The sequence below is a fragment of the Trichosurus vulpecula genome, chromosome 2 (assembly GCF_011100635.1).
Source record: "Trichosurus vulpecula isolate mTriVul1 chromosome 2, mTriVul1.pri, whole genome shotgun sequence".
NCBI classification, from domain to species: Eukaryota; Metazoa; Chordata; class Mammalia; order Diprotodontia; family Phalangeridae; genus Trichosurus; species Trichosurus vulpecula.
Genome location: NC_050574.1, coordinates 136435118 through 136460128, shown reverse-complemented (window position 1 = coordinate 136460128; position 25011 = coordinate 136435118). Strand labels below are relative to the sequence as shown.

The 25011-nt window shown below is 36.4% G+C and overlaps 1 protein-coding gene across 1 annotated transcript in view; it reads left to right on the top strand.

The window, feature by feature from the left end:
- FDX1 (ferredoxin 1) overlaps positions 1–21891 on the top strand; it is a 45375-nt gene extending 23484 nt beyond the window's left edge. Inside the window, exons 3-4 of the mRNA XM_036744241.1 lie at positions 16128–16257; positions 17127–21891. Of these exons, the coding sequence (XP_036600136.1) occupies positions 16128–16257; positions 17127–17241 (245 nt within the window). The 3' untranslated portion in view covers positions 17242–21891. The remainder of the gene's footprint in view (positions 1–16127; positions 16258–17126) is intronic.
- Positions 21892–25011: the final 3120 nt, after the last annotated feature.

Below are 25011 nucleotides of genomic sequence, written 5' to 3'. Positions count from 1 at the left end.
AAATTAAGATGCGGTGGGGGGGATCTCCAGATGGAGATGTGCATTGGTATATTTGGGAGTCATTTGCATAGAGATGGTAATTGAACCTGTGGGAACTGATAAGTATAGCATTTAGTCAGGAGTAGAAGGCCCAGACAGAATTTTGGGAGGTGTCGGAGAAAAACCTCTTCTTGGTAGATGGGAGGATTCAGCAAAGAAGAATGAGAAGAAACAGTCAGATAGGTAGGAGAACCAGGAAAGAGTAATGTCATAGAAACCAAGGAAGGAAAGAAGATCCAGGAGATTGGGAGGAGGGGGGAGTCTGAAGTGTTAAATGCTACAGAAAGGTCAAGCTGAATGAAGAATGTAAAAAGATAATTGAATTTAGCAGTTCGTAAAGACCGCTGAATGTATTTGAGTAGTAGTTAGTCCCGGGTAGAGTTGAGTGATAGGATTGCAGATAGAATATCTTTGCTCATGTTGCTCCCCCTACCTGGAATTCCTGCTCCTCCAAACTCTTAATTTTCTGTTGTGTTTGATTATGTACTAATAGAATAACAGGTCCTTAAAGTATGAGTTGAGGGGTGAGGTGGGGGGATGAGGATGGTGGGAGACAGAAAGGATTAGGAAGTAAAAAAATGGAGACAGCCTGGCCTGGGAAATGAAGAAGAGCACAGGACAAGAGCTTGAGGGGACGTCAGGGTCAATGGGAAGGCTTTTTAAGAATGGGGAAGACCTAGTCATATTTTTAGGTGTTGGAAAAGGAGCCAGAAAATAAGAGAAGATTGAAGATGAAAGAAAGAGGAAATGATCTTGGGGTTGGTGGGATAGGAATAAGATTAGCTTTGGCAAGGAAAAAGCCCATTTTTTCATCAGGATTTGTACAAAGGAGGATCAAATTGTAGATAGAATTGTGGGTGCTGACGAGCTTTGGAGGTGTGGAACAGGATGTTTACAATGGGTAGCCACTATCCGTTCATAATAAATTTATTCGTAATAGCTGGAGTCATAAAAATAGATTTGAATTATATGTGCTCTTTATAAGAGACAGGCAGATATATGCTTTATTTTAGAAAGGTTTCTTCTGTAAAGTTTTATCACAGTGTTAAAGCTTCATTTGCTGAAAAAATTGTCATTTTGTAGTTGTCATTAAACATTTATTAAGCCTGTACTATGTGCCAGACACTGTTTAAGTGCTGAGGACACAAGTACAAGTTAAAACAAAAAGATAGTCCTTGCCCTGAAGAAGCTTACTGTTTAGTGGGGATAGACAACACCCACAAAAATAATGATAACCACTAACATTTATGTAGTGCTTACAGTGTGTGAAGTACTTTGTAATTATTATCTCATCTGATTCTCACAACAACCCTGGGAGGTGGGTGCTATTATTATCACCCTTTTGTAGTTGAGAAACCTGAGGTAGACGGAGACTTGCCCAGGGTTACACAGTAAGTGCCTGAGGCAGGTTTTGAACCCAGTCTTCTGACTCCAGGTCCAATGCTGTATCCACTGCATCATGCTGAAGCCAGAGGAGAATTCAGGTGGGCTGAAATGTGATGCTTCCTACCCCAGTTCCAAGCCTATGGTAAAGAACTCCCCTATAAGAAGTAGGAATCAGGCCAGTAAACCCTATATCCCTCCACATGAGGAGAATGAGGCAGCTTTGCAGCTTGGTCTTAGGAGTCTATCCACCAGCAAAGGGGGAGAGACCAAAAAGTAAATGATAGGGAACAAAGCTCAAAAAAAAAGAAAAAAAACACTAAAGGGGAATAAAGTCTCAACCAAAACCCAAGATATACACAGAGAAATCAAGAGATGATCCTAAAACCAGAAGGAGGTATGACTAAAGCCACCAAAAGAATACAAAGCTCACTTCATAAATATTATAATATGAAAGAAAGTGAATTCATACCTGATGAGACAATCCTGTGCATTACACAGAGAAAGTGAAATAATGGGAAGAGACTCCAGAATGGATTAAAAGAGCCATGAAATCCATAGGAGAAGAAATTAGAAATAAATATGGGTCATGAATCAAATAAATTAATCTGAAGGTGTGTAAAGGATGCTAGGAGTGTCATCTTTGGCTTACTTGTTGTCTTTCTCTACTCATAAATTCCATTTTAAGACATCTTGTGCTTTTCTAGTCTTTGTAGCCTAGTTACTGTGCTGAAATAATAAGGAAACTTCTAAGTGCTCTTTGTCTACCCATGTGAATTTGGATGTAAAGAAGCTGCCTTTAAGCCTGTCTAGATGGCCACTTTGTAGAAACTTTTAAAAAGTACTTATCACCTTCCTCTGGTGCCTAAGATGTTCCGAAATAAAATGTTGGAGGCTTCGAATGTATCAAGCACTAGACTAAGAATCAGGATACCTGAGTTCTAGACTCAGTCTACTGTCACAGCAATACTGACCACATCACATCCCTTCCCTGAGCCTCAATTTCTTCATCTGTGAAATAAGGTTATTGGACTACATAATTTCTTTTTTTTTTTTTTGCTTTTTGGCAGGGCAATCAGGGTTAAGTGACTTGCCCAAGGTCACACAGCTAGTACATGTGTCAAGTGTCTGAGGCCGGATTTGAACTCAGGTCCTCCTGACTCCAGGGCCGGTTCTCTACTCACTGCGCCACCTAGCTGCCCCGGACTACATAATTTCTAAGGTCTATTCCATCTCTAGAAATAGAGATTAATTGTCTTACTTATTTTTAGATAAATAAAATAATTTTTCAGGTTATTGGATTAATATGCTTTGTGCTACTTTATATGCTAAGTGAGAATCCTCTTGTCAATTTTTCCTAAAAGCATGTGTTTGGGGTGGCAGGGGGTGGGGGGATTATAATGTGTATATGCTTTTCAATGCACTGTATTTTAAGCACTGATTTTTTTTTCAGTGTGAAAGTTGAGACCTAAAGTCAGATATTTTCATTAAAATTTTTTATTCATTTTGAACTTAAATACAAAAAGACACACAAAAGGAAAATTTCCATGTACACAGCACAACATGAAAAGAAGATTCAATATAAAACCATGAATTTCAATTTCACACTGTTTAGTTTTTTAAAAAATGTAATAAACACTACTCATCATTTTCAAAGCTACCTGCTTTTTTGTGCTTTCTTCTAAGTTTTCTTTTGTTCTCCGGTGTGTGCTTTTTTTTTCTCCCTCTCTCCCCACCCCACCCTACAAAACGCTACCATTAGACACAGATATGTGTATATATATGTAAAGAAAAGTCTCCATATACACCAAAATATTTATATTAGCACTTTTTTGTGATGGTAAAGAATTGAAAATAAAATAGATGCCCATCAATTGGGGAACAGCTAATCAAATTGTGATCCATAAATGTAATGGAAAATTATTGTGCTGTAAGAAATGATGTGTGTGATAAATACAGAAAAGTATGGAAAGATCTACATGAATTGATACAGAATGAAGTAAACAGAGCCAAGAAAACAATATACAGTCACTACAGCAGTGTAAATGAAAATAATTGTATATATACAAATCAGAAATAAATGTAGCAAAATTATAAAGAAAAAGTGCATCTCAAATGAAGAGATATGAAAAGACACTTCCACACATTTGTGAAGATGGGAGGTCCACAAGTGCTGCACACTGCATATGTTTTCAGATTTTTTTCAAGGTATTGATTGGTTGTGCTGATTTTTCTTGTTTTCCTTTATTGCCTTTAAATACCATTTGTTTTATGGGATGGCTGTCTGGGAGACATAGGGTTACTGGGGAAAGCTATGATGGTGCAAAACACAAAAGACATCAATAAACTTTTTTTTTTTTTTAAAGAAAGAGTACTTGTAGGGGTCAAACACTAGGCCCAGTTCAACACTTGCCACTTGGTTTAGGTGCCAGTAGGATATCTGTTTTATAGAAGGAGTTTAGTAGAATTCCTTTCCTTTGAGAGGGGAAGGTTAAAGTCCTCTACTATTATAGTTTTACTTTATATTTCCACCTTATTTCATTTAACTTTTGCTTTAAAAATTTAGATACGATAGCATTTGGTGCTTATAGGTTGAGTATTGATACTGCTTTATTGTCTCTGGTACCTTTTAATGTTATATAGCTTCCCTGTTTCTCTTTTAATTACATCTATTTTAATTTTAACTTTGAGATCATGATTGCTACCCCCTGCTTTTTTTACATCAGCTGAAGCATAATAAATTCTGCTTTAGCCCCTTATTTTAACTCTTGTGTATATCTCTTTTTTTTTTTAAAAAAGTGTTTCTTGTAAATAACATATTGTTGGATTCTGATTTTTAATCCATTCTGTTACCTATTTCCATTACGAGTGAGTTCATCCCATTCATATTCAAAGTTGAAATTACTAGTTTTGTATTTCCCTCCATCTTATTTTTCTTCACTATATATCTTTTCCCTGTATCCTTACTCAGAAGTCTAATTTACTTCTAACCACTACTGACCTAATCTGCACCCTTTTAAAGAATCCTTCCTATATCCTCTCCTGTTGGCATCCTATTCCTTAATCTATCCTCTCATCTAAGAGTCCTTCCCTTTTATTCTCCTCTCACCCTGCTCTTTCTTGATCTACACACCCTACTAAAACCTATCCCTTTGCCCTCCTATTTCTTTATAAATTTAGAAGACTTTTATACCCTTCTAGTTATATATGTAATTCCCTCTTTAAGCCAGTCAAGATTCTAGCACTCTGAGCTCACCACCGCACCTGCTTCCACTGCAACATTTCTTCCATTGATTCCTCATTTATATAATTTATCTTTGGTTGAGTTCTTTCTCTTTTGCTTATTTATTGTTGTTATTCCCATTTTTAGTGGCTTATTTTGATTTTTATAGCCAGGTTTTAGTTCCATAGGTGTGAAGGTTCATGCCTCAGGCTTCAGCTTTTCCCTGCTGTTGTTTCTAAGCTCTTGTCTAGGAGCTGGACCTGGGGGACTCCTCTCCACCCTACCCCTCAACCGTGGCTAGGGCCCCCAGCCACACAGTCTCTTGTCCACTTCAGCTCACCCCTCTGTCCTGGAACGAGAACAGAAACCCAAGATTCCACCCTCCTTTTAGTGCCCATAGCCAACAGGGTCCCTACTGTCCCACTTACTGGGCCTCTGCTTGTTTCTCCTCTCCCACAACCACAGCCTGTGACTGTATCTGGTCAACACACCTGGGTCTGGCATCCAGCAATTGCAGAGGGTCCTTTAGTCTTCCCCCACTCAGTTGTCTGATCTCTACACTGTCTGTGATGTGAAAGTTTCTACAGTGGAGCCTGCCACCTGGCCCCAGGCAATATTTTTTATCATGTTTGTGGGAGAATTCCTTTGCCATCTTCCTAGAATCCTGTCAGAGCACTGATTCTTATGCAGTGCTCTATGCCAAGAACCATGTCTACAAAGGTAAAGATATCCTTCTCTTCAAAGGATTTACAGTCTAGTAGTAGGAATTAAACAAGTACATAGATAACTTTAAAATGAAATTTAATTTGTTAAGTGTATTAGAAGTCATATAGAGGGTTGGAAAATTGCTGATAGATGCATGGCTTCTAGACAGGGAGATCAGGGAAGTCATCATGGAGGAGGTAGAACCTGAGTCGGATCTTTTCCCTCTATTAAGTATTTTTAAAACTTTGAATGAAGTCTAGGATTGATAGCCAGGGTTTTTAATCATTGACTGAATTTTACAGGCATACCCAGGTCAAAATTTGTGCACTAATTATATAAGCACTATCCAACTTTGTAGTTTCTGAATGAAATTAGAAAGATCATAAGTTTGGAAAACAGGTCATAATTTATCTTAGGATATCCTGATGAAATTTTCTTTAATTGACATTGAAAATGCTTGTGTTGCAAATCCGAATGCCTCAAAAAAAAAATTGACAAAAAATTACAGGATCTGGCTTAGTGCTCAGATAAGACACAGTAACAAGATTATTAGATCATGAGATTTAGAGCCACAAGGGATCACAGAGATCATCAAGTCCAACTCTGTTTTCTAGATAAGGAAACAGAGGCCCAGAGAAGTTCAATGACTTGCTCTAGTCACATAGTAATATAAGTTACAGAGCCAAGATAGTTCCCTATCATGATCCCTTGCTCTTAACCCCATATTGCATATAACTCTTCAAACAGATGGGTCATTGTATCTTGTTAAAAAAATAAAATAGAGAAGCAATGTGGTGCCCTGGAAAGAGTACTGGATTTGGTATCTTAGGACCTGGGTTTGAATCTCATTTTGGCTTCTGTGACCTTAGCTAAGTCACTTTAGCTCTCTAGGCCTCAGGTTCCTCATCTGAAAATGAAGGAATTAGACTAGATCAGTGGTTGTTATTTTTCAGTCATTTTAGTCATGTCCAACTCTTTGTGAGTGCTTTTGGGTTTTTCTTGGCAAAGATACACAAAGTCACATAACTAGTATCTAAGGCCAAATTTTAACTTGGGAAGATGAGTCCTCCTGACTTTTAGCCCAGCCCCTCTATCCGCTGAACCACTGTATGGCGCAGATTTGCAAATTAAAGAATTAAAGCAAAGGCATCTCAAGGCGAAAGTAGAAAGGAAATTTTATTACAATCCCATGGGAAAGGGCAACTCAGGCAGCAAGAGCACCCCAAGGGTCCTCTTAGTGTCAGAGTGCACCAGACACAGAGAATTGGGGTGTTTATATAGGTCCCTAACCGCAATTCCCCCTCCCAACCTCCTTCCTCTCAGCTTGAAGACGCAAGCTTTGAGGGTACATTCTGGATGCGATAAATCTATCCCAGGGACAATGGCAAAGAACAAAGTTTTAATTATCTTTGACAAGCAGGTGACGTACCTTAAGTGACATATCTTAAGTGATAAATCTATCTCAGTGACAATGATGAGGAACAAATGGTTTGGTTATCTTTGACTGACCGGTCGGTAGTTTGATACCTTCCCTTCACATCTGTGATGAACTAATCTTTCCTCCTCCTCCTTGCCTCTGTAACGGATATCCCTCAAACTCCTTACATTTGCCTCCCATCATTCTTACACCTAAATAGTCTCACACGTCTACATTGCACCTGGCTTTCCAGCTTTTCATCCATTCTTCTTCTGAGCCGAGGGTCCCTTATCCTGGGGTCAATACATGGGAGGTGAGCATCCTGTGTCCTATCCTTATTCTCCAGAGGATTTTATGGTTGCTGACTTGTTCACCTCTACCCTTCTTTCTTTTGGGTCTCTCACCCTTAGGTAAATACACAGGATGTGAGCATCCTGTGTCCTATTTTTATTCTCGGGAGATCCTATGGTTACTAACTTGTCTTCCCATGGTCACTAACTTGTCTTACAGAAAAACTTAAGTAGAAAGCTGAAGTTTAGATTTCATGAGAGACCTTACTATGTTACTTATTCCTGTTTATTTAATTTGTCCCTTTTTATGAGAGGTCTTCACTCGTTCCACTCACCACTTAGCTGTATCAAACTCAGATAGATACAGGGGACACTAAACTGTTCATGTAAGTCCCTGTGGGCCACATATTGACATAGAAAACCATGTATGTTTATATATTTCTTTTTATTAATATACCGACACATTAAAATCAGATGGAAACTGTTTTAATTTGATTTGGGCTATGCTCAGGAGTGTTATGGACCACATGTGGCCTGCAGGCCATGTATTTAATACCTCTAATAGTAAACTAGTTAGTTTATCTCTGATGGCCCTTTCAGCTCAAACACTATGATCCTGTTAGCTCCAAATTTGTTCTTTGAGAGATAGACAGACAGACAGATAGGCAGACAGGTAGATGGAAAGAACATTGAGTGGTTACCGAGTGCCAGGCCCTGTGCTAAGTGTTGCTGATCCAAGGATCAGAGGAGAAAAGGGTCACTACTTTTCAAGCAGCTCACTTTGTAATGGTGGAAGACAATACATTAAAAGGGAGGTGGGGGGCAGGAGCAGGGGAGGAGGCACTTTTTGTATAAGTGAAACAAACAGAATTAGCCGGGTGGGGCTGGGACTTTTGACAATAGGTTGATTCCTGGTTAGCCTCAGGGTGGAATCACCCAGGGGAGGCCAGCAGCTGGTATTTGGTAGTGGGCCAGGAGGGAAATTATGGTGTGGGAAGAAAAGTTACTCTGTCAGATTTTTTGGAGAACTCTCTTGATAGGAGTGGAGAAAGGAGGATCAAAGAAGGCTTTCTAGAAGAGATAGCATTGGCGTTGGCTAGATTTGTGATCCTGGGCAAGTCACTTAATCTCTGTTTGCCTCAGTTTCCTGATCTGTAAAACAAGGAAAATAATAGCATCTCCCTCCCTGGGGTTGTTGTGAGGATCAGATGAGGTAATGATTGTAAGATGTGTAGCACTGCGCCTGTTCCATAGGAGTGCTATATATATGTATGTATGCTAGCTGCTATTGTCATTGTGGTTATTATTGAAGAGTGTCAGAAACTAAACATGGAAAAGAAGGATAATCCAGGTATCTAGAACAACCTGAATAACACCATGAAGGAATGAGGACACTGGAGATTCAAGGGCCAGGGAGATCTGATCTAGAGTGCTGACTGTGTGGAAGAGAGTAATAGGAGGGAAGATTGCAAAGACTTTGAATGATAAAAGAGTATGAACTATGTTGGAGACAATATCCAGTGAAGATTCCGGAGCAGAGAAATGTGACCAGAAATGTGGGTTAGAAAGTTCTGGTGGCACAATATTGATGATAATACCAATAAATAGAGGGCATTTGTATAGTGTTCTAAGGTTTGCAAAGTGCCTTGCATATGTTATCTTATTTAATCCTCAAAACAATCATGTGAGGTAGGTGTTATCATTAGATAGCTAAGTTACTTTACTGTTGAAACTAAGGCTCAGAGAGGTGGTGATTTGCCCAGGGTTGCATATTTAATAAGTATCTAAGCAGGATTTGAACAGAGCTCATTTCCTTTTTTAAAATTTTATTTTTATTTTCATTTCTAAATTTACTTACTGTGTACATCGTTTTCTTGGTTCTGCTCATTTCACTTTACGTGAGTTCATATAAGTCTTCTCAGGTTTTTCTGAAACAATCCCCTTCATCGTTTCTTACAGCAAAATAGTTCTCTATCACATTCATCTTATTCAGTATGAATTCCCCAATTGATGGTCATCCTCTCAGTTTCCATTTCTTTGCCATCATGAAAAGAACTGCCATAAATATATTTGTTTATATGTGTTCTTTTCCTTTTTCTTTAATTTCTTTGGGTATACATCTAGTAGTGGTACTGTTGGATCAAAGGCTCTGGCAATGAGAGCCTGAACTAGTGTGTCCTGCCAAATGTTCATCCAATTTCTACTTGAATATCTATAGTGTCAAGATACCTACTGTCTCATGAGAAAGTAAACTGTGTCAAGTAAATTCACTAGCCTATACAGGAATCACCTTGCTTCCCCTTATTGGAAATTATGACATTTGCAGATCCTGCCTCACTTCTTCCATTCCCCACTCTTTCTCATTGATCACAGGTAGCAATTCAGCAACCTTATCTACAAGTCTTTTCTGTGTCTTAGGATGATATTCTTCTTGACTAAGCAATTTAAAAGACATTGAACATAGGCTCTGTGCCATCTTCTCACTTATCTTGGATTTCAGTTTCCTATTAACTATCTTGGTTCTAGCATTCATTGTCAGAAAATAATTCTTGGTAGAGAAGACAAAGGAAGTAGAAGCTGAATAGTTCAGCCTTCTTTCCTCTAATCTTATCGTCTCACACCATCCCCAAGTAGTAATTCTTTCTCTTCCTTATTCCTTCACTTGATGACATCAATTGTTTATTCATTCATTCGTTATCCTTAGAATTTAATATAAGTTTCAGTTCACATTGGCTTTAGCTACTTTGAACCACTCAACAATTATTAAGTGCCTCCTGTGTTCCAAGCACTATGCTGAGCTCTGGAAATACAAAGACAAAACTAAAACAGCCCTTGCCTTCAAGGAGGTTACGGTTTTGTTTTGTGGAAAAACAGTGTATACACAGATAGATTAGTGTTTGGTACTTTTGTTGTTGTTCTACCTATGGTTTCATTGGTTTAAGGAGCTCCTGATGAGGAACTTCTTTTCCCAATGTAGATCTGCAATTTACAGTCCTAAAGACTGTAAAGATGAGGAGCCATGTACGTAGTTGTTGGGAGAGGGTAAAACTTCGTCAGAGCAGTTACAGTAGGGGAGGAGCTGATAACTGGGAAGACCCCTACTACTTATCAGATTCCCACTATGACTTTTCTAGTGCAGGTGTTTCATGCTTAAAGCATTGCTGATGGATTAAAAAGTTGAGTGCTCCATACTCTTTAGGGACAGAACCCTTAAAAAGCTATATCTGTGGGGTACTTTTCCTGCCGTAAACTGTCTCAAAACTCTCTAGACCAGATTCTCTCATTTTCTTTCCTCCTGACTGTTAAAAGTCTTTATGCCTTCCACTGTCTTTTGAGCTAGGTTACTGATATGTCAAGCCAGAATTTTGCTTTCTCTAAGTAATTGTGGAGCTGGACAACCTGTAACAAGCCTTCAGTTAACTGTTTCTGTTTGGTCCTTGTGTCCATCTCTTCATGACACCATTTGTGGTTTTCTTGACAGATATTAGAATGTTTGCCATTTTTTTCTCCAGCTCATTTTACAGATGATGAATCTGAGGCCAGATTTAAACTCCACAAGATGAGTCTTCCTGACTCTTAGGCTGTAGTCCACTACACCTCCCATCTGTCCCTTTAGATAATTATATCCGAACAATTTTTCTTTCTCTGAGATAACTTCAATTTAAGCATCTATTAGTTTCCATTCTGAATTATTAGCTTCCCCTGTGGTCAGATTCAGTATTTTAATCTCTGTGAGTTTTTGAAGTCAGATTTCTGTTCATTATTATGAACCTTTATTATTATCCAATGCCAAGAAATAGGGGCAACTAGTTGGCATAGAGCACCAGGCCTGGAGTGAGAAAGAACTGAATTCAAATGTGGCCTCAAACATTTAACATCTGTGTGACTCTGGGTAAGTCACTTAACTTCCATTAGCTTCAGTCTCTTGTAATGCCAATCAGTGATTAAAGATCTTTCCCACCCAAAATGCCTCAGGTAGGGCCAACAAAGAGTGGCTTGATTAGAGGCAGGGTCACATCTTTGTGATGCCAATCAGGGATTAAAGACCTTTCCCACCCACTCAATAGACCTCAAGTAGGGCCAATTAAAGGAAGCTTAATTAGAAGTTTGTTTGTAGGCAGGCCTAATCCCTTTACTTACTAGGCACTAAGCCTCAGGCCCACACCCTTTTGCTGATGGGGCGTGAAGCCCTTGGGCCCTAAAAAGAGTATATACACCCAGAAGGTAGCCATTGAGAACTGAGAATTCAGAAGTCAGAAGTGAGAATTCAGAATCCAGCACAAGGAGAAGAACTCCAAGAAAACAAAGTTTCAGAAAGAGTGCTGAGCGAAGAGTGAAGTGGAAATCAGGGTGCTTCAGAGACCAGAGAACTGAGGGGGGAGAGAACTCAGGCAAGCAGACAGTTAGGAATTGTGAGGCCCCAGCAAGGAGGAAGATTATAGGATGACTTGATTCCTTGCTATAATACTGCATTATAATCTCATTGTTGTGACAGTGAGGTGGGCTTACTGGTTTTGGAATATAATTACTGCTATATCAAGTTGGAGTTACTGGTCTTGGGATTTGATACTCTGTTGTCTAAATAAATGTTATACTTCCTCTGCCTTCTACCTAGAGAGTTTTTTACACTTTGCAATTCTGAACCATGCAGGTATGTTCGTGGTTGTCCTTGAAGTCAGGAATCTTGCCTTAGTGATACATCTCCTCATTTGTAAAGTGAGGAAAATAATAGCACCTACCTCCCAAAGTTGCTGTGAGAGTCAAACATATTGTGGTTATTTGCTTTGTTTTCTCCAATTCTCTGTGACCCCATTTGGGGTTTTTTTTAGCAAAGATACTGGGTTGTTTTGCCATTTCCTTTTCCAGCTCATTTTCCAGATGAGGAAACTGAGGCAAGCAGGATTAAGTGACTTGCCCAGGGTCACACAGCTAGTAAGTGTCTGAGGGCAGGTTTAAATTCAGGTCCTCTTGACCCCAGCTGCTGCTCTATTTTGGCAGTCTAGTGAAGAGTATATACCCCTTCTCAGAATACTGTTTTTAAATGAATAAAATACATAGGATTATAACAAAAATCCATTTACAGAAATAGTTATTAAAATATTAAAAACAAATTCACAGATCCCAGGCTAAGAACTAATGTTCTAAGGCTTCTTGAGAATGCTTCCTTCATCTCTCTCTCTTGCCCTGTTCCTTCATCCAAACTCCAAAGACCTATTCTTTTTCTTAGTCTAGTAGCCTTACGTATTCGAAGGTTAGGTATACATACCAGATCTGAAACTATGCTACAAGGCAGTAACCATCAAAACACTTGCAGAACAGATTAGGCACACAGCATAGTGAAGCAAGCAAACCTAGTAGCCTAGTTCAGTAAACTTGGAGATTCTGGCTATTGGGGCAAGGACTCACTTTGACAAAAACTGCTTTGAAAAACTGGACAGCAGTCTGGCAGAAATTAAGTTCAGACTAATACTTCACAAAATGTATAAAAATTGGCTCCAGATGGATACCTAGATAAAATAGGTCACATCATAAATTAGAGAACCAAGGAAGCAATTACTTGTCCGATCTAAAGATAAGAGTTTATGACCAGAGAATCAAAGAAAAAAAGTGAACAATTTTAGTTATACAAAGTTAAAAAAGTTTTGTACAAACAAATCCAGTTTAGCTAAGATTAGAAGGGAAATAGCTAGGAAAAAAATCTTTGTTGCCATTTTCTCTGAAAAAGATCTCATTTCCAAAATATATAAGGAATGGATTAAAGTGTGTAAGAATAAGAGTCAGTTTGCCAGTTGATAAATAGGTTATGAACAGGCAGTTCTCAGGAAAAAAAAAATCTAGGCTATCTATTAAATGGGAAAATACTCTAAATCACTAATAATTAGAGAAATGCAAATTAAAGCAACCCTTTCCATACCCCTCAGATTGGCAAAATTGACAGAAAAGGAAAAAGACAAATATTCGAGGGACTTCAGAAGAATAGGCACATCAGTGCTCTGTTGATGGAGCTGTGAATTGGTATATAATTCTGGAAAGCAATCTGAGACTATTCTCCTAAAGTTACTAAATTATGCATACCCAGTGGTATTGTGACTAGACTTATACCCCCAAAGATATCAAAGAAAGAGGAAAAAGCCCTATATGTACAGAAATATTTATAGCTACTTTTTTTGTGTTGGCAAAGAACTGGAAACTTAAGGGGATATCCATCAGGTGGGGAATGGCTACACAAATTTATGACATATGAATGTGAAGGAAAGAGAAAAAAATTAATGCTCAATAATTTAAAAACAAAATTTAATTAAAAAAGAATACTTGGCACAGTTACTGCTAACATGAGTTATGTCTCATTTAAATAAATTTTATCATCGCGTCTAAGCTGTACCTTAACTAGCCAAATCATCTCTTCATCCTAGTTTTTAGATAACATTTCCAGTTTTGTATGAGAGTTGCACTCTTGTGGAGTTGGATGTACCTGGTTTTCATCTTCTGCTGCAATATTCTTGGTGTCTCTCTCCTCTCCACTCACTCACTTGGTGAATATTAATGTCCAGTCATTTTAGTTAGGTTTGTCATATTGGTAGTAGCCCACCTGAGACACAAGCTGTAAGTTGTTACATCCATGACGCTGTAGGAAAGATCACATGTCCTTCCAAAAAAAGGAGAGAAATCCTTTTCTGTGGTTTTCCTTTCTCCTAGGCTACAACTTTTTTCTTTGTAAACTGCCTTTTTAAATGTCTCCATTTTTGTGGCACATAGCTCTTGTGGATATTTTTACGGTATTTCAAAGGTTGATACTGAGGTTTTTAATAGGAATCAGACCCTTAAGTATCAGAGAATTGGATCTTTGCAACCCTCTGATATTCCATCATATAGAATAGATGTTTGCTTACTTTATTCACATGTAAGATATCTCTGTAGAAGTTTTTAACTTTAAGATATCAGATATCTAAAGTTTGGTTATAATTCTACTTGAATCTAAGATGATCTTTATAGACCATGATGTTCAGATAATTCTGTAAGGCACTTACTTGAGTGAGGCAAAAAGATCCCTGCCACTCCCCAAAGTAACCTCTCCCTTTTCCAGAGAAGGAAAAAAAGCAAAGAAACCTTGCTAGAATTAATAAGAAGAATGGTGCTAATTTTAATAATAGAGATATGTAAGGAACAAATAAAGGAACTGTGGATGTTAATCCCAGAGGAGATATAGAAAATGTAATTGCTTTCAAGTATTTGAAAGACAATCAATAGTTCCAGGGGGCAGAACCATAACCAATGGTTAATGTTACAGGGAGATATTTTGGCTCAAGAACAACCTTCTAACAATTAGATCTTATCAAAAAGTGGATCAAGCTTCTTCATGAGTCCCCTGTCCCTAGGTGTGTTGATCACTTGTCTCTAGTTGTGACAGAGGGAATTGGTGTTGAAGATGAACTCAGATTCACCGATTCTGTCACACTGGAAGGAGTGAATTTAGCATAAAGAGTTTTACTTTTAAAATGAAATTTGACTTGTTAAGTGTATTAGAAGTCATGTAGAGGGTTGGAAAATTGCAGTTAGATGCATGGCTTCTAGACAGGGAGATCATGGAAGTTGTCATGGAGGAGGTAGAACCTAATTGAATTTTTCCTCCCTATTATGTCTGACAGTATTTTAAGTGTTTTTAAAACTTTGAATGAAGTCTAAGATTGATAGCCAGGGTTTTTAATCATTGACTCTGAATTTTATAGGCATACTCAGAGTTTTTTGCCTTCTGGATTTTGTCTGTATATGCAAGATTCCATTTCTCCCATGTCCGTGTCTTTGAACAGATAGTCCCCGTATCTAGTCTGCGCTTCCCCCCTCACCTCAACTTCTACCTCCACCTGCCTTACTTCCTTTAAACCCAGCTCAGTGCCACCTTCTCTATAAGGCTTCTCTACATTGACCTAGTTGTCACCTCTTGTTTAAAATTACTTTGTATTATTCTGTATATACTTTGTATGTACTTACTGTATATGTGTTGTGTTACCCCCTTAGAATGTAAGCTCCTTGAGAGCTTTTGGTTTATTATCAGCATCTTAACACAGAACCTTGAATATGACAGATACTTTATGAATATTTATTGAATTAAGTGGGAGATGTAATTATGTGTGTGTGTGTATACACACACACACACACATATGAAAGTAAGAGTTTTGAAACTGGAATCAAATTAATCAGTGAGCTTGGAGAAAATTTGTCTGGTTGTAGTATACAGGTTGTGTTGGAGATGAGGAAAGACTAGAGAAAGGGAGCCAAGTTAAAAGGTATTATAGGCATGAGATACTGATACTGGGATGATATTGGTGGTCATGGAAAGAATGGAAGGAGTTAAAACAACACTGTGGAGGAAGAATCAATAAGACTTGCTGATTGGGTGTCTTAGGTCTGTCTCTAGGATTAGAATATATGGAATTATAAAAACAAGGTTTCTTTTTGAAGGTTAAAATCCATCATGAGAAACATGCCCCGTCCCTCCCCCCCCCCCCCGTAAAATCATATAATTCATAGTGACACATTTGATCATTCTCTGACCATGTGGAATGATATATTGATACTTTTTTCATGTTTTCTTCCTACAAGTATTTTCATATTTTCTTCTTACTAGTTCAGTTTAAGTATTGTAAAACTTAATTAATTTTACTGAGTTCTGGGGGAGAAAACGTTAACTAATGTAAAAAATAGCATGTGTTTTCTTTTTATGTGTATATCTTATTTCCCCTTTAAATTTTAAGCTCTGTGATGGCATTTACCCTTACTGTATTTTTTTTTCTTCTGAATTCTCCACAGCTCTAACACAGTGTCTTTTACATATTCAACAAATATTGGTTGGTTGGTTGATTCCTCCAAACAGAAAATATTGGCGGAAAAAAATTGCAAATTTTTTTTTCATTCCTCATTCTCATCCATAATTGAGAAAAGTATTCTACTATTTTTAAATTCTAAATCAGAAACTGAAACCTTTTATGAGAAATCTTTAACTTTAGGGAAACATTGTATTTCTTTTAGTCTATAGAGATCAGTCATTTCAATCTTTGTCCCTCTTTTGTAGGTGCCTGTGAAGGAACATTGGCTTGTTCCACCTGTCACCTTGTCTTTGAAGACCACATATTTGAAAAGTTAGAAGCAGTTACTGATGAGGAGAATGACATGCTTGATCTGGCCTTCGGACTAACAGACACGTAAGATTTTAGGACTATTATAGGTCTGAGTGAAAGTTAAGTGGTTCTAAAATAATTTTATTTCCAAGGCTAGGCACATGAAAATAAGGTCTCTTTCACCTAATACATTATACTTACAGTTTAAGTAGAATGATTCTATACATATGGCATTTCTGTTGGATAAACTGGAATCATAAATATTTGTAAACTCTAATTAGTTTTAGATTTCACAGTATAGTAAAATTTTCATTAATTGAAATAATTTATTTAGAGTCTTGTGGTAATTTATTTTGACTGGGTATATATACATATACATATACATATACATATACATATGCAGATATATATGTATATATATATATATATATGGCAAATTTTAATTGAGAGACAACTCATGACTTTTTAAGAACTTTAGCATATACTAGTAACTATAAATAATTTTTATCTATTCAAAAATCTCTACCATATAACACATTACCAGCAAAGTTATTTTTCATTCCAGTCAAAATTGGAGTTGCTAAAAGTCTTAATGAAGTTTTATTTAATATTTAACTATATATGATCCTACTTTTTTCATAGTCTTTTTTCAAAGAAAAATTAGGAGTAGATCAGGGACAAAGAGTCATTTTAAACAAAGAACAATTTAACCCCTTGTTGTTAGGAAGTGAGACAAGACTGCTGGTTGACTGTGGGGAAAGATGTTTTCCTTTAGGATTTCAAAATAAAGCAGCGCACCTAAGTTTTGTTTTATCATCTGGATCTTCAGGAGCCATAATCCCCACCAAATCTTTCTTCTATAAGAAAATGTCAGAGTTATCTGTGTAACTATCATATCATGCAAGTAGTCAGCTAAAACTAAAGAGTATGGTGTTTTGTTTTGTTTTTAACAGATCACGGTTGGGCTGCCAAATCTGTTTAACAAAGTCTATGAACAATATGACTGTCCGAGTACCTGAAGCAGTCGCTGATGCTAGGCAATCCTTAGATCTGGGCAAGAATTCGTAAACTGCAGTCAATAAGAATATTTTCATGGAATATAACCTAGGTTTTTGTAACTATAGTTTATGTAATTAAATGAGAACTTGCCAAGTAGAATTTATTGCTATTCCTAGCTTTACTATTTTAATTTACCTTATAAAACTACTGTATTTTGTAATTCTTAAAAATTATGCAACCTTTTTATTTTGGTTAAATTTCAGATTGTCTAACAGTTGTTATAAAAATTCACATATTACCTTACATTTGTGTAGTGTTTTCAACTTTTCAAATTGCTTTTACATTACCTCATTTTACACTCATCATGCCCTATGAGTCAGGTGGTATTGTCACTATTTGAAATGTGCTGAGGCACAGAGCAGTTGTGATGTGTCCAACACAGCTAGTTAGTTACAGAGCTGAGACTAGAAAGAATGTAGGTCTCTTGACTCCTTGAGTTTTTCTAGTAGACTCTTCACCATCAGATTAAATAAAACAGGAGAAATTACGAATATTCTATTAAGAATAATTTCTGAGTATGTGTATTAATGCAGAAAAACACATAATTGCTTAGTGAGCTACTTCATTTTCTGAATAATATGTTAGAACAGATAAAGATAATTGTCTGCCTCTTAATATGATCTTTTAGAATTACAAACATTTAAGATAATTTGAACATAGGATGTGTCCTGTGACGTCTGGTCTTGATACTAAAAAAATGGAGGAATACTTTAAAGGAAAGTGAAATTCTTGATTCTTTTCTAAGTTACATAATATTAATGTTTGTAATTTTTCCTAAGTGTTTGATTTGTAATATTCCTTAACAATGGGACGAAATCCTCTTAAAATTCAGCCTTTTTCTGCAGAGCCAGAGAAGACCAAAAAAAAAAAAAGGCAATAATTTTAATGGGCATTGCAATATGTTGGTTTGCATATGGAAGCAAGTTGGAATTTTCATTTTGCCTTACAATGAATAAATTCATTAGTAGGTTACACAATATAACTTTTAGAACTGGAGTAAAACCTTATGAATCTGGACTAATTGAGGGGGAAAACTAACCTTAATTAAATTGATAACAGTTTTAAAGAAATACATGATTATTACCTTAAGTCATACGTAGCAGACATGAGCTAATGTCGCTTAACAAAGTTATTTCCATATTTATTTAATATATAAAAATTTGTAGGTATATTGTTAACATATGAATGATGTATTTAAAGGGCTTAAAAAACTTTAATTAAACATTCCTCTCCTACCCTTGCTTACTCTATTCATTTGCTTAGCAATCTCTTTATCATAGTCTTGAAATGAACTTAAGTCTAAATAGTAGCTAAATTTATCACAATTTCCAAATTAGTGGGGTCCAAATTAAAAAGGTTCATTGAATTCACTCTAGAATCATAGAATTGAAGAATTGGGGAGAAACCTGTAAGGTAACCTCATCCAATCCCCCTTACCTGAATCATGAATTTTTTCTTATCTGATGCTTGGAGACCTCTAGTGATTAAGACCTTATTGCTCAGTAAGTATTTTTGATAGTTCTAATTGTTAAGAAGCGCTCCTTATTTTCGGGTACAACTTGCTTCCTTATAACTTTTACAACTTTCACGGCCAAACGAAACAAAAAATCTTTTGCTGATTTTCATAAAAATCATAGCACTTTATTTTTAAAAATTTGAAGTTCGCGTTTATAGAGATAAATTAATTTTTAAAGAGCTTAATTATGGGGCCTTTCATCCACATATAAAAAATTACTTTTTTCCTTATCATTGTCCTCTTGTACTGGTTAATCTTCTTCCCTCTCTAATTTTAACATTTTGAAAGATCAGTCATGGTGGTTTATTTTGGTTTTGTAGGGAATATTCAGTTTTAATTTGCAGTGTCTAACATTTCTTCTCTTCCAGTGCAATACTATTGATTTAAATGGCAAAGACTGGGAGAGATGTACTTCAATTACATGCAACCTTAAGTTGTATTAAAAATGTTTCACATTCTATAAAATCCTGCTAAATTTAAGCCCCATTTTTCCCTCCGCATATAATAATATACTCAACAAAACAACATGGTTTCTTTTCTTATGCTGTATTTGTTTGGCGCAGTCTAAACCACATGATGATTAGGATTCATTGTGATGTTACGGACTAACTTTCCTATTCCAAGTAACAGTGTTCCTTCCATTCTAGCTTTGTATCAGATAGAATCACACAGTGCATAGAAGACAAGCCTGGGAGTCAGAAAGTCTTGCCTTGAACACACACTAGATGTGTGTTCATGGGTAAGTTACTTAATTTCACAAGTGCCTATGTAACTCAATAAACTTAGAAATTATATGCAATTTACCAATGTTTTCTCTTCTTCAAAAGGAAAGGTTTGAGCTGGGTGACCTATATGGTTCCTCTAAGCTCTTAAATCTGTGATGCATCTGGGATTTGAGTTGGCGAAGGAGAGTTTATACACTGGGAGTTTTTTTAAAACCAATAAAATTACAGGTCCACACACAAAAGTGATTATTTTAACAATTGTATGGTAATATTCTCATAGTAAAAAGAAGATCAATTTAATATATATCATAGATGTTCACAGTTTCATGGTGCAATTATAATTTAATATCAGAGCAGTTATTTAACATGAATGTTTCATTTTTCAAGGTTATAGGGAATAGTAAAAGCTATTAGAAATACAGTTTAGTATAACACTTTTTTCTTTAATTTCGATTCATTATACCTTTTTCCATTTTTTCCTCTTTTTCTTTTTCTGTTGATTGCTTTTTATAAACTTTTTAACTACTTGAAATTTTGTGATGAACCATATCTTGGATCACAAGTTTTCTTAAAGGGAAAGATGTTTTTTTCTTCACTATGAATAAGAATATCTTAAAAATTAAAGAACCATGCATCTGAACAAAGTATATAACACTTTTAAATGTAATCACAATGAGATATTTGACATACTTTACCATAGTTTCCTGTTGAGCAAATACACAGGCATAGCAGTGTGAATATAGTTGTGCAATAGGACTTCGTTTCATGTGTCAATATATTGCATTATATCAAGTTATTTTTATCTGATTTTCTTATGTTTATAAATATCCAGAAACTGAAATTTTAAGATCCAGCTAGCAGAAAGTGTGCCTAACTAGTAGCACACACAGCAAATATATCCCAAACTATAAGGGGACCATAGATCTGAGGTGAAGATCAGATAGACACACCACCAACTTTTCAGGAAGGACATGTGGGATTTTCATGGTAAAAATCACTTTTCTTAAAATTGCCAATTATAAGTCTTCAAATAAATTTTATTATTAATTAACTGTGATTTATTATTCCATTTATAGACATTTTTGAACATATTTTAAGTTCATTCCTTGAAGCAGTCATCTCCAACAGAGAATCGTAAGTTTTACTGATTAGCTCAGAACATTATGAACGCCTAGTCATGCAAATTGGAAGAAATTTACAAGAAACCTTGAGTGAGCTTACACAGTTTCTTCTAGGCAAGAATAATAAAAGTAATGCCTGTAGAGAAGATTTCTTGGAAGACTTCAAAAAATGACAAGTTTCTGTGTCTGTAAAATGAGGAGACTTGGACTAGATAACCTGGTTATTTGGTCAGTTCAACTCTATACCTTGCTTTACAGTCATGGCGTGACTTAATTAATCTTAAGATTCTTAATAGAATCATTGTCAGGTCCAAGGTAAGCCTAAGACAAGAATCTTGTCCTTGTGCTTTTACTTTCTGACTTCAAAAGGTTATGCATACATGTTAAATATATTTCAGATATGGAGTATTGTATAGAATATTGGACTTAGGAAGACCTGGATTCAAATCTTACCTCAGATACTAGCATTGTGACCTTCGGCAAACCGCTTAACTGCTCTGTGCATTATTTTCCTCAACTGTAAATGAAGAGTTTGCATTTCATGGCCTCTAAGGTCCTTTCCAGTTCTAAATCTATTATCTTGTGATCTAGATAAATTAAAAAATAAATTTTTTGGCTGTGATTTTCTCATGCCAGTGCTTCAGAACTTATTTTTGTTGTTAGATATCATTTGTAGTTACTAATTGATAACCTTTAGAAAGTTTTGTTAAAAAATGCAGGTATATGATTTCCCTTTCTCTTGGTAATCTCAATCAACAAGTGTTGATTAAGTATTTATTATGGGCCAGGCACTCATTCTAATGAGAGAGGTAACATGTAACATGCATTTCATCCATTAGCTATACCTCTACTCCATTAATTACTGAATCTATTTTTCTAGCTGACTTCCAAGTCTGTATTTCCAACCATCCAATGGGCAAAAGCCTGTAGCACCCCAAAATTAATTCTGAAACCAAACTTAACCATTTGTCCTTTTAGACTGTTGTTTTCTTCTTTCCCATGAGTCACCTACACTTGAAACCTTGGTATTAAATACGAATACAAAAAAAAATACATGGAAAGATAGAGGAAATGATGCAGGGAGAAGAAAAAATGAGTACAACTATATACAAATAACAAAACATTAAAAGTTTGCAAACAGAAGAGGATACAAATTAATGTTTATTTCATAAAAATGTAATGCATAAAGATTTTGTAGTTTTATTTGGAATTTCATTTTGTTTGGTCGTAGTTGTTGAGATAATAATCTTTGTTTAATATGTACAAACTTTATAATAAACTTAAAAAGGAAATAAAACACATCAGTGTCATCTTTGACTCTTTCCTTCACCTCATAGCTCATAAATTACCAAGTCCTGTCCATTCTATCTCTGCAATTTATTTCTATTCCCATAACTACCATCCATCTTTGGGTCTCCCAACTTCTCCATGCATCTAGTATTTCCCCTTTACTCTTCTAAGTCACTCTTCATATGCTTTCCAGATTAACCTCCTTATTCGCATATCTAATGATGTCATATCTTTACAACACCTTCCTCTAGTGCCTATATATGGTAATTGCTTAATTAACTGAATTTCATGGTTTTCCATTGCCTGATGTTTAAGGCCCTCCATAACCAGGTGCCTCCCTACCTTTCCTTATGTCAAACTGTTCTCTTCCAGTTGGGTTATGCTCCACCCCTGGTTCACAGCATTGCTCTCTGGCTTTCATGTTTTGCTTGTGAAATTAACTATGTCTGTACTTATCTCTGCTCACTCACGTTTTTGTCTTAAAGTTAGATGTCTAAGAGCTAAGTAGAGATAGATGCTTTAAGAATTTGAATGGTTTTCAAAAGGATCACAAACTATAAAAATCCATAAGAAAATACTCCAAATGTAAGAGAAAAATGCAAATTAAAATAACCTGGGTTTACCCTTCACGACTTTGCAAAAGTGACAGAAGTTGGTATTGAAGGTGCCATGGAAAGATATACACACTGACATGGCTGGTGGAACTGAATTGGCCCAACTATTATGGAAAACAATTTAGTCTGGGGGGTGGGGGTTGGAAACTAAACTTCATACCTTTTGTCCTTGGGCATATCTGTCTTAGGGAAGGCAAAGAGTGAAGCAAGAGAAGAGATTTAGTATATGTTGAAATACTGAGAGTACTTTGGTGGTACCAAAGAACTAGAAATAAAGTGGGGACCTATCAAATGGGAGATGGTTGAAGAAAACATAATTGTAATGAAATATTGTGTGGTATAATGATAAGTATAAGGAATTCAGAGAAACATCTGTATGAACTGGTAGAAAGTAAAATAATGAAAACAACAATATATACAATAACAATCACAATTGAAAGAAAAGTTTAGGACAAGGAAATGCAGTTGGGCAATTGAACTAGTGAAATATATTTCCTTCTACTTGATGTAGAAGTAGGGTGCTACTAGGACAAAATGTATACATTGTCGTTTACTGTATTGGAGTGAACTCTTCTTGCAAGGGTGGGTTTTCTTTGTGTCTTGTGTGCGTTGAAAGTGGAGCATTGACTGATGTAAAAACAAAGGTATCAAAAAATTGGCTATCAGTTCCTCCATCAAGCTTTCCCTGATTCCCTTAGGAAATCGTATTTCCAAAGGTTTTGTATTTTCATCAATATGGATATTTGTTCCTGTTGACTCATTTGGTTTAGTTTTTTTTTTTTTATGCTGAAAGCAATCAATGAGACGACATTTGGATCCTAATGGCGTTTATTTAGGACTTAAAAAAACCTCTAGCTGTACAACAAAGATACTGCTCACATGGTGTTCATTTGTTCACCTTATTAACTGCATACTGTGTGCCAGGCACTGGTATAGGTGCAGAAAGTGCAAAGAGAAAAGATGAGACAATACTTGATCCTCTAAGGATTCATTCAATTCATTTAATACATTCAAATGGGTGAAGCTAAAAGACCATCTTTCAACTCTCTCCCCATTCCACATGGCTGCCAAAGCAGTATTCTTGAAGTACATGTGTGACCTTGTTACTCCCCTACTCAGTAAACTCCAGTGACTCCCTATTACCTCTAGGATCAAATGCGTGCAACTCGATTTGACATTTAAAGCCCTTCACAATATGACTCCAACCTGCCTTGTGCACTATGTAGTACAACCAAATTGGTTCTCTTCCTGTTCTTCACACAAAAGAAACCTTGAATCCAGTCTTCTGGTTTCTGGAGGCACAGTCAGTTATAGCTGTCATGGCTCAAGGCCAGCTGTTCAACAGGCTTGCCTTTAAGCTGTGGAGCTAAGTTTTTAGTTTTCCAAAAAACATCATTGTGTTTTCAATCATTTGTCTTTTCAAATATTGCCTTTTACCCAATAATTTACATAGTTTATGCTGTACTTAAGGAAAAGGTCATTTCTGGAGCAACCTCAACCACTCAACAATAATAGAGTACAAGCACATAATTTTCAGATCTACTTATTCAGCCCCAACTTCTCTCCTAATATCCAATCTTGCACCTCCAGCTGCCTGTTGGACATCTTGAATTGGGTGCCCTATAAATATCTTTCTCTCTCTTTATCTTTGCCCCCCAAACCCTCCTCTGTTCCTAACTCTCCTCTTACCGCCAAGGGTACCACCATCCTTTCCACTCACCTGTCCTTGTAACCTAGGTATCATCCTCACTGTCTCACTGTTACTGTCCATATTCTATTGCCAAATGTTGATTTTTCCCTTTACAGCTTCTTTCGTGTATGTGTGTGTATATACATGTATATGCACATGTATATACACACACATGTATATATGTTTATATGCAAATGCACGCACATATATATATATATATATATATACACACACATACACGTTTACGCTTGTGGGAGAGCGCATTAAAGGTTTATGGAGGAAATGTCTTGTTGCTCTTTTTCTTTAACACTTCATTAAATGCCTTTTCTTTGGAGTAATCATATCATCTAGCTGATTATTAAAGGTAAACACTTTGGTCAGGGCTAGTGAACTATGGTTTTGTTGGCAGAAGATCCAGAGAGTACATTGAACCTGGGGGAGCAATTTGACAGTGGACCTTCCCTGCACATTATGGAATGCCACCACACTTAACAGGAAGTATCTCTTATGTAAAACTTTTTAAAAAAAGTCATATTTAGGAAAACATCTGTAACTCTTAAGAATGTTATTTCTTGGGAGTTTGAAAGAGTATACATAGGTAAAAGGCTTGGGGTTGAGTTGAGTATGATGGGATTATCCTAAGAAATAAAATTGGGCAAGGGAAGTAAAATGGAGCAGTTATTTCATACGAATGAGGTGTAAATGGAAGAACTGTTATAGTGGAGGCAGGAGGGGGTGGAGGGCTGGTAGTGGTAGAACCTTATTCTCATCAGAACTAGGTGAAAGAGCAAATAACACATCTAGAAAGGTATACAGGTCTTCT